Source organism: Elephas maximus, chromosome 8 (assembly GCF_024166365.1).
Source record: "Elephas maximus indicus isolate mEleMax1 chromosome 8, mEleMax1 primary haplotype, whole genome shotgun sequence".
NCBI classification, from domain to species: Eukaryota; Metazoa; Chordata; class Mammalia; order Proboscidea; family Elephantidae; genus Elephas; species Elephas maximus.
In genome coordinates this window covers 50,476,356-50,487,717 of record NC_064826.1, presented here as the reverse complement: position 1 = coordinate 50,487,717, position 11,362 = coordinate 50,476,356, and the positions used below count along the sequence as shown (strand labels likewise).

Here is an 11,362-nt window from a genome sequence, read left to right as displayed (position 1 = left end):
AATGAGTAGTTTTGAACCACCAATTCAACATAAGACAATAATTCTTACTTGATCGTTTACATATCAAGCAGAGCGGTCCAGTGGCATCACCACCTCCCCTCCCATGGGCCTCCTTGGGTACCAGACCATACAGAATCCTTGGTAATGTTTTTAGAACGAACGTTACATGTAAATCACAACTCCCACATATCACTCCTTCTTTTCATTTAATTACTACTTCATTCTCAAAAAATCTATTGATATAGGCTCACAAATACTAATTACCACGATATTGTAGCAAAAACACCAAAAAATTTGTCAACATCAACAACCATAAAAACACCAGCAGCAAAGAAAATAACAACACACGCTTGTAGCTCGTGCAGACGAAACCTTGTAATTTAAAGCGTCACTGTAATTGGGTAATAATGACAGCTTTGACCAGAGGGCATTAGAAGGTTCAAAAAGTAAATTAGCGTAGAGTCTTAGCCTTGTACGTAAATTCATACATGTAAGCTGGGCTTACGAGAAGTGTTTTTGTTGTTATAACTACAGGGATATTTTTATAAAAAATAATAAGTTTCTGCAGAAATACTGCAAAAAAAACAGAGCAATTCTAGCAGTTAAAAAAAAAATCTATTCTATATAGCTCAAATTCTGGATGACATATGCTATATACAGCTGTGATAGGATAGTGCAATCTTAGTGTTATAGGAAACTTTCAGGTTAACCAAGCCACTCAAACTAATTATCCATAGTACTATAATCTACAAAGTTTAAGTACCTTCTGATAAACTGGCCCATGAGCCAAATGCAGCCCACCCCTCTTTTTGTAAATAAAGTTTTATCGGAATACAGCCATCTGTTGATATTGCCCATGGCTGCTATCGTGCTTGGATGGCAGCACTGAGTAGTTGCAAGACTCTGTATGACCTCCAAATCCTAAAATATTTACTATCTGATCCTTTGCAGAAAAAGTTAGTTGATTCCTTCCTATCTTAGTAGCACATTTTAATCAATGATAAATATTTTATTTGGCCTGTCTATGAAATTAAATCAAACATGTAACTTTAATGTTTAGCAGCAAAGCCTTCTAAATATTAGATAAACTTTGAGAGTTTTTGTTTGTAAATATTTCTACAATGTGGCAATTAACTGAGCTAGTTGGGCATAAATGTTTATCCCATCTAATGATGCCAAAGCTTAAGCCCACACATTAAATTGCCCATTTCATGCAGTTCTTTTTAGGAGACCCTCTTCTAGGGACTCCAAAATTCTTGTAACATTTACTATGATAGAACTTATAACTTCTTAGGGTGTTTTGTCCACACAGATCTTAAATCCATCTTCAAAATTTTATCAACCAAATTATTTCAGGCAATTACTATCAAACAGTTTATAGAAGAAACTCATTTGCTACCTGGGCCTTATACTGTACATGATATTTGTAGTTAATTATTTATTTAATAAACTCATTAAAATCTTCATATGTTGCATGCTGACTTGCTTTAAACAAACAGAAAAGTGTTGTTTTTAATCCAATATAAGAACTGTAGTGTTAAGTAGGAAATCACCTTGATGCAATGGTATATTCCAAGTATACCACAATGCAAGCTATCCCAGAGGTCTTGGGACGGAAAAGTTCAGAGACCAACTTAAGAAGCATAAATAACACAAGTTACTAATCAATTTAAAACACACAGTGAGAAGCTAGGGGCGAAGATGGGGTAGGTTTACACATTTAGGGTAGGATCCCATTATACCTGAATCCTGGGGTACCCAGTATTCATATGTACTGTCTCTCCTGTTGCATCAGCCTTCCTTGCTGATGCTGAAAATATATCAGAATTGAGGTGAGAATAAGGGGAGGTCCAAAGAACATAAAGTGCCTTCAGCCAAAATCTCACCTTGTTACACTGGAATCACAAGGGCAATTATGACTGGGCATAACTAGAGAGAGAGACCTGCTGAAGAGCCATGATTTGTTTTTTTTTCTGTATGCCTCAGGCAAGGAACAATTAAGACACCCCTATGGCTCATATAAATATAGCGCATTACGTACATTTAGAGGCCCATGTATAATGAATGCCTACTTGATTATTCCATTCCTTCATATGTTCAAAGGCAAATGCTCTATGTTATATCTAACCAGTCACGCTAGCTACTTAATTCCATATATCTATCTTGCTTATTGGAAACCCTGGTTGCATAGTAGTTAAGTGCTATGGCTGCTAACCAAAAGGTTGGCAGCTCGAATCTGCCAGGAGCTCCTTGGAAACTATGGGGCAGTTCTACTGTGTCCTATAGGGTCACTATATGTCGGAATTGACTCAATGGCAGTGGGTTTGGTTTTTTTGGATCTTGCTTATTTACTTTTCTTATTAGCCAAGCTGAATATTTTTAAATAATACAATGAAATAACACATTCCAATAAAAATTCTTTGCTGGAGAAATCTCTGCATCCAAGGAACCCTAACCAACCAACCAGTTGCCATCTAGTTGATTATAACTCATTGCAACCCAGTGTGTTTCAGAGTAGAACTGCGCTCCATAGGGTTTTTAATGGCTGTGACCTTTCAGAAGTAGATCGCTAGGCCTTTCTTCCAAGGCACCCCTGGGTGGATTGGAACTGCCAACCTTTTGGTTAGTAGCTGAGCACTTAATATTTTACTCCACTTAGGGACTCCTCAAGGGACTTTAGTTTATTTGGTCACTCTACTGATGTTCCCATGGTTTACTTGATGTGACCATTAAGGTTGTGTTTCAACTTGGCTGGGCCATGATTCTCAGTGGTTTGACAGTTATGATGTAGTTTGGTAGTCATACGGTGATGTGATCACCCCCATGATGAGATTTGATATAACGTGATCACTTCCACGGTGGAACCTTCAGTGAGTAGCCAATCAGTGAAAAGGGAGTTTCCTTGGGGGTATGACCTGCATCCAATATAAATGGACTTTCTGGCAAGGCTCATGGACTTTTGCTCACACTGTATCCTGCAGCTGGCTCCTGTTAGTCTGACCTCCAGTTCTTGTGACTCGAGCTCGTAGCACCTGCCATCTTGCCTGCCAATCTTTGGATTTGTCAGTCTTTGCATTCTCTGAGCTAGATCCTTGCTGTCTGACTTGCAGATCTTGGGTTCATGAGCCCCTGCACCTATGTGAATCAAGAGAAGCACCCAACCTGACCCACATTTCAGCTCTACAACCACATGAGCCATTTCCTTAATATAAATCTCTTTATATATTTATATGCTTTACTGGTTTTGCTTCTCTAGAGAAACAAGCCTAAGACATTTGAATGTCTTCTACTAAACACGCTGTATGTGTGCTGGTAGCAGGGCTAGGATGGAAGGGAAGGGGTGGTTGGGTAAAGGGAAATAACTTAGTAGCCAATATATAGTTTCACAAACTCATAGGACCATTGCTCTTAAATAATTACTCAGAGATATCTGAATAATCAATTTAAAGTAGTGGTCCTATGAGTTTGTGAAACTCTAAGGAAATATACAAGTCCCTGGAAGACCCAAATAGTTAAGTGCTCAACTACTAGCCAAAAGGTTGGCAGTTTGAACCCACCCAGAGGCTCCTCAAGAGACAGGCCTGGCAATCTGCTTCCAAAAGGTCACAGCCTCGAAAACCCTATGGAACAGTTCTACTCTGTCCACATGAGGTTGCCATGAGTTGGAATCAACTTAATGGCAACTAACATCAATAACATGGAGAAATATGCAACATTAACATCCATCGATATTTCAAATAGGTTCCAGAAAAGAGAAACTTTTCAGAGTCCTACTTCCTAGTCTATATCAAAAGAGGAAATATTTAAGACTTTCTGAGAATCTGTAGTTCCATTCTAAGATGGTTCCATTGAAGTCTCAAATGACTAATTTTTCTTCTTTAATTCTTAAGAGGTAGCATATAAGAAAATAAAATAATAATAATAATAAAACCCAGTGCCATCAAGTCGATTCCAACTCATAGCAACCCTATAGCACAGAATAGAACCGCCCCATAGAGTTTCCAAGGAGCGCCTGGCAGATTCTAACTGCTGACCCTTTGGTTAGCAGCTAGCATCTATAGCACTTAACCACTATGATTTCCATAAAAAAACATAGTACCACTTAATTTCTACTCTTCTCTCAGTCATAAGAGCCATCCCTACATAAGGGCCAAAGTCTTCAGCTGTGCACACTGAAGATAGATTGGATTAGGGCAGAACCATTGTCAACTTGGCACTTTGAGCCCAGACAGTTCCGAGCTCAGCTCTATCTTCCACTCTGGCCTTTAGTCACACTTACATAATTGTGTAGATATTCTCTGCCACGAACAAGCACTCGTATTTGTATTCTTCTTCCCTTTAAGTCCTCCCTTGCTTCAGCTCTGTGCCCAATCCCAGCTATCCAGAAATCAAGCAATCTACCCCAGTATTCTGCTCATACTAAAGTTCTGTAGCTATTATTCATTTATTATGATTTATACAATATATAAAATAACTGGATCCTGAAGAGTTCCATAGCAGATAAATTCTAAGGAATATCTCCAGATTCAATCTCTCTTACCAGGCCCCAAACTATCCCCTAATTTAAAAGCAGTAAATATGAATATTACGAAGATAATGTCAAGCAGATCAAATAACACATTCCAGCAAATCCAGATAATATAGTTACTATCACCACATCTTTTTCTAACTGCCATATTGATTACCTTTATCACTGTCTGAAATATAATTTACAGGCTCAACAGGACAAATGACAATACTTAGTGAAATATTTGTGGCAACGTTTTCAAGCCTGATGAGCTTCCTCTCATCTAGTAAGCTTGGGTAGTTTTGATCACATAAGGCCTTGTGCTAGTAAATCAAATTAATGCCACAACAAGTCAATAAAATGAAAGTTATTACACTTAGTTCAACTCCAATATGACTTCAATCAAGGATTTTCAAACTTTTATGTGTGTACGAATCACTTGGGGCTCTTGTTAAAATGAAAATTCTGATTCCAGATCTGAGATTCAGATTCAGAGACCAAGATTGTGCATTTATAAAAACTTCCTGGGTAATGTTGAGGCTGTTGGTTCATGTTTCACACACTTCAAGTAGCAGGAGTTTAAAACATTTCAGTTTGTCCTAGTTATATCACAGTTCTCCTTCATGAACATGTACAATGGAGTATTGCTGAAATATATAGATATAAACAACTAAGAAGATGGGTAGTACAAGCAGTTTGCAATTGGCTGCTAACTGAAAGGTTGGTGGTTCAAACCCACTCAGTGGCACCAGGGAAAAAAGGCCTGGTGATCTTCTTCCATAAAGATTACAGCCAAGAAAACCCTACGGAGCAGTTCTACTCAGTAATACATGGGTCACCATGAGTCAGTGGCCAACTCAATGGCAACGACAACAACAACATCTGAGAATAGAAGGTAATGGAAAATAGGCATGATATGTAAATAACTCATGAATAGACAATACAAAGTATAAAATTATAGTAGCAGTATTAAACAGCCCAGGAGTCAGATACACTAAAAAAACCAAACATTTTTTAATAAGAGAAGTATTTATTTTCACAAATATTTAAAATTTCAGCTACCTTTGAGCCACAAAATAAAAGAGCAGACTCTTTGAGTATCTATTTCATACAAACATAAAACACTAACTTTTTTCTTAGTTCATTAGTTCAGCTCACTGCAAATATAGTCAGGGAAAATCGCTCATAGGCAATTCTGTTGGTATCTGAAGAAAATAATAATGGACGGTGGTTATTTAAAGAGAGTGCAAAATCTACTTAAACTGGTCGGTACACCAAGAGAGTCAGATGCAGAAGGAGTGGCCACAGTGTCACTTATTCAATGGACTTCAAACAAAAAAACTGAACTATTGATTGAAACACACCACAATAAAACTCCAGCTAGAAAGATATTTATGGTGTTGCTCAGACATTCATAATGGGTTAAGAGATTGGTGGGTTATTGCACTTGTAGAAATCTTAATACAAACATTCAGCACTTTTACAGGGTGAATTTTTGCCGATAATCAGTTTATCCATAGCTTGATTTTCCCTGAAATGATCCCACCTTTTCCTTTTTTTCTTGAAAACTGAGAGCTACAAAGACAGCTGTCCCCTTTCTTAATGTACTTGTAAGTAACAAGAAGCATTAACCCATTTGCAGATGCTATAGATTTTCAAAATTAAGTTATGAACAACAACCAGTTTTGCGGGTTTATAAACATAGTCTGGAATGAAAAAGTGTGTACCCACAAAATGGTGCAATCTTTCTATGGAATAAGCATACAATTTCATCCATATACAACAATCAACAGTCAAACATTTCCCCTCACTGAAAACCATACACTTTCACTAGGCTAAAACAAAGAGTCACACGTTTAATATACATGCAAAAATGCTCCCCACCCCAAAACACAGCACACAAACCTAAACTCTAGTTTTTCTTATCAAAAAGTTGACCTCTCATTATTTAAAGAAAGTATAATTTTTCCTACTGAATGTCTTTAGTATAATCCCCTTATCTTTGTATATGGATTTTTTTTCCTCTTATACACATTTTATAGACTTAAAAAAAAAAAAAAGACTTTAGAGAACAGAAATGCTGAGGAATGATAACAAGACCAGGATATATATGTATTTAGTTCAACAATACTAAGGGCACAGAAGTCAAAATGTTTTCCCAGATACCTAAACGCCATGAGGTGGAAACCATTTCTGTAAGAAGATTTTAAGACCTGAGCCATTGATTGGATGATAGACCTTATGTGAAGTGTCACCCCATTCTTTTGCACAGTTTCCATTTTACATAGTATAGCCCTACATATCTCAAGAATTAAAGAAATTTCCTTTTTATTTCTTTTAGATTAACATATCCCCAAATACAGTCATATAAAGACAGAATGCTTTTATTTTGATTATCAGGGCGGAGGTCTAGAATATCATCTTGCCTATCAATATCTTAGACTAATACTTTTTTTCCTCCAATTAAATGGTAAGGAACTCTATCAGCATGTTTTGAGTATCTAGGGATTTTTCAAATCCCTCCAAATCTATGGTGCCTTACTTTTGGGTTTTCAGTAGGATTCTTCAGCATTTACCCTGGCATCTTTTATAAGGAGGCCAAGATATTCTTAATTTCAGTTTCCCAACAAGCCAGTTCCTACTTCTTCATCCTGTATTCCTCTGTGTGTAAAACACAAGACAGAATTTGGCTGGATTCCCCTTCTACGCTGGAGCTTTTGGAGGATTAGTATTTTTGGCAGCCAGTGAAGCTTTGCTGAAGAAAGCAGGGTTACCTATCAGTGTGTCTGCTAAGAAAAAGGAGACAACTTCACAGAAAAAACTAGACCTCAATTCCAGCTGCTGTAAAAGATAAAATCAAATTATCTTTCTTTTTTTTTATATTTTCCTCCAACTGGCTTAAAAATTGCCTAGCCAAAAGTGGTAAAAAAATAGATTAAGAAAAGAATATTTCAGAAAGAAATATGAATTCATAAAGATATATAGATTGAGAAAGAATACTTCAGACAGAAAATCAGGGCAAAATTTTCGTGACACCACAGGAACTAGGCAAAGCACCAAAACAGAGATCTTTTAATGGTTGAAACCAGTCTTTCTGAGGTCTCTGTGAAAGCGAGACATACTAGAACCAACTATTAATGCACTTTCTACTCTTTGTAATCTTCCATACAATAATTTCTTTATTATCATTTTCCTCCTTTAATATTAGCACACTATTTTTATTCTCAGGTTGCCAAGCATAAGTTGCAGTTGAGTAGAAAGGTCAAAGTCTACTCAGACTTTCCAGAACAGTTGCAGAACTTGGAAAGTGACAAAGTCCTTAAACATACAGAGCTAAAATGTCCTAAAAAGAATATCCATTTGCATGATCAGTGACAAAAAATATATCAACACATATTGTTAAAAGTAAGAAAAATTGTTATGATACCTACTGCTGCTGTACAAAAGTTCCATAGAGAAAGAAGCTGAAGTAATGGATAATAAATGGCTGATAAACCGATAAACCAGTCATTTCTTTTTCAATATTAAATGTCTTTCAAAATATTTGATGCTCATAAAGTGTGATGTACTATCAACAGTCCTGGGATCTGCCTGTTGCAACCAAACAGGGACAGGGTCACTGATGAGGATGATGAGGAAGGACAGGAGTCTGGGATCAAGGATTTGTTTACAATGTCCACTCCTCTGCTGAATTTGCCACCAGGGGACCAATTAGTCAAATCAGTACCAAACTAGTTCATGCTTGAGTCAGTTCTGTAGAAAGTGAAATCAAATCGATCTTGAAAGTGATGACTTTTAGAAGGTACATGGTGTTTGGTTCAAAGTATAGATTTAAATGGCATCTTAAAAATCCTTTAGAAATGTGCTGCTGGTTAGGGCGAAAAAAGAGCTCTGTCTTTCTTCAACTAAAAGGTAAGTTATGTTTTATATATTAAATCTTCATTCTGTAGACCAATGTTACCAAACATTCTGATGTAGCTGGTGCATAAGTGCAAAGGCTCCATTTGCTGCCTGTAAAGTAGAAGAAATGTTACTACTTCTCAGAAAGCAGTGGAATTATGAAACTGGTAATACTAAAATTCTAAGCATCCAAGATGTCACAGTTTCTATTATTCAGCTCAATTTTTCAAGCTACAGAGAAAAATTCTCTGAGGGAGCTCATGGATAAAGCAGTTCACGTGTCTAGTCATGAAAGATGTGTGGTAAGGCTCTTCCCCAACTTCCAGAGGCAACACATAACCAGAAGGGGAATGATGACAGTCAACTAGATCTGCTCCAGACAAGCGTTTCCACACTTTTTGTTCTCCCTTCAGACCATCTTTCCTTTAGAGTTGTTTGTATAGAGTGTAGTGTACTACTACTTTCATAAAGACCGTTGGTTTATTCTCTGTGATCCACTCAATAACTACACTTCTGCTCCACCATCCTATACTTTAATTGCTTTTGTGCACCCATCTCCTTACTTTTTTCAATGATCACAAATCTGCCCAAAGACATAATTTTTAGAACATTCAACATTGAGGCTTGATTAAGGAAATCTATATCTCCAGTGATTCTTCCAATAATCAAAGAAATGCTTTTCTGTACTTGTAAAGTAACCAAAGACATATCCTCAAAAAGGGCAGTCACTTTTCCTTATAACCATCAAATACATTAGCAAAACTAATATATATGCTGACAAAGACAGTTGGGAAAGCTTTCAATTCTTTACCATAATTTAGCCATATATGGACCAAGGAATCTGAAATTCAGGGCTTATTAGATACTGATAAAATTTATAATATAATTTGAATGCAGAACACTTACAAAACATTTTGTAACTATCTCTATTTCCTTTTGAAGGTAAGTTTTTCCACTAGAACAAGCTTTTGTTGTTTTGTTTTTCTTTTCAGTGGATGATCTTTGCTGTCTACTATATAAATTGTCATATGAACATCTTTGTTTAATCATAAATTACTTGTTACTGGGCTAAAGACAAGTGCTAAAAGTGATGCAATATTTCCTTTGTTTATTATAATATGACTACTTTAGGTTAGCATTTTGAATACATTCTGTCCCAATTGATCGTAGGTGAATTGTGCAGTCTCATTTTCAGTAATTAAACAACAGTGGCAGTAAAGGTCAGAACAAAAGATCGAGTTGCCTCCCTAAACACAGCCAGTCGTTCCTGTTTGTGTATAAGGTGACATGCCACTCTAAAGGAAACCCTGGTGGTGTAGTGGCTAAGTGCTTATGGCTGCTAACCAAAGGGTCAGCAGTTCGAATCCGCCAGGTGCTCCTTGGAAACTCTATGGGGCAATGCTACTCTGTCCTATAGGGTTGCTATGAGTCGGCCACTTGAAAGCACAGAGGACAGAACCACCTCTACAACTCTGCCACAAACTCTTAGATCTTGTCCACATTTAAGTGGTTCTTCCTCTAAACTCTGAGTGATTTGGTTTTACTGTGTTGAAAACTATTTCTCCCTACTCTCTTTTACTGTTATGTTCAGGTTTTAGCTCATGAGTTTCAGTCATCCATCAGGGCTTCTGCATTGCATATTTAGGGTGCATACCTGGAGTTGAATAGCACATGGCCAGCAAGTCTACATGTTGCAACCCTGTTTTTATATTAATACTTTCTCTTTTGCTTCACTTACCTCAGCTTTTATTTTTAGAATAGCATAGTGTATCTATAGCTTTTCTTGTTGTATTTAGTTCTTATTATTTTCCATTATAGATTAATTGATATTTAATTGATATATTGACTTAATTTTTCTTTTTCTTTACTTTTCCTTAATACAATTTTGTAAATTTTGATCTCCTCAAATATCCACCATTTTTTTTAACTCTTCCTAGTGACAAGTATACTAAATTAAGTATTTGTGATTTCTTGAATAATTAACTGGTTATAAATAATAGAGAAATGAATAAGTCGAGAATTTTGGATAAAAGAGTTATTTGTACTCACTTCACAAAGATGACAATTACATCTTTTATCCTATTTCTCCCAGAATTAAGGATGTCTTCATTTGCGTCTTAAATTAAACACTTGAAAAACTTGCTGATGTATTAAAAATGACAGTTCGTTAGGCGTGTCCAGAAATATTTAAGATTTAATTTTTAACGCCTCTTTGACAAAATGAAAACAAGTAATACATAAAGGAATGCTACGCAGTAATAGATTTTTTGCCTGTACTTACTCATTTTACTTTCTTTAATCTGCATGCACAGTACGAAATCATAAAAGCAACAAACATCACCACACCAACACTGAGCAAGACCATTTCAACCAGGCCAAGGAGGCTTATTTTTCCAGTCACTCGATTTCTGAATAGTTCTGCTTTTTCATCACCAATGGTACCAGTCTGTAACCAAATTAATAATTAGCATCAAGTGGGTAAAAAAAAAAAAAAAAAATTTTATTTTATTATCAAGTGGGTAGATTAGTGAAGAAAAACACTCACATCTTCCAGTTATATATCACCCTTGCCTCCAAACACCTGTATATGCGTTAGACACCTGCATTTATAAAACAAACCAGTGGAATTCCCCTTGATTGCCGAAGAAGGAAGTAAATGCCAAGATGGAGAGTATTTAAAAGTAAAATATAATCCCCTTCTTATTAAACATATTTTACAGCAGTCTTCGATGTATTAGGCCTCACTCGATCTTCAAAATCATCTCTCTGAAATATTTCACAATTTTCTAAGAGATATTTTTCAGTAATAGAGGGAAATGTCAAGAGTCAATAGTTTCAATCCCTTTAAAGTCTATGCAATGCATTTCCTAAGTCTGTGGATAATCACCTCAGTGGTTTCCCCTAAAAATATCTTGCCAGGCAATAGAATAGAGTACCTGTGCCTACTCTAGCCTG

At 36.3% G+C, this 11,362-nt stretch overlaps 1 protein-coding gene across 10 annotated transcripts in view; it reads right to left on the bottom strand.

The window, feature by feature from the left end:
- Nucleotides 1–5,715: 5,715 nt before the first annotated feature.
- The window catches only part of CD36 (CD36 molecule), a 113,359-nt gene continuing 107,712 nt past the window's right edge, over nt 5,716–11,362 (bottom strand). For all 10 annotated transcript variants that reach the window (XM_049893590.1, XM_049893593.1, XM_049893588.1 and 7 more), the window contains 2 exons: nt 10,689–10,853; nt 5,716–8,518 (listed from right to left, as the gene is read on the bottom strand). In XM_049893590.1, the coding sequence (XP_049749547.1) occupies nt 10,689–10,853 (165 nt within the window). In that variant the 3' untranslated portion in view covers nt 5,716–8,518. The remainder of the gene's footprint in view (nt 8,519–10,688; nt 10,854–11,362) is intronic.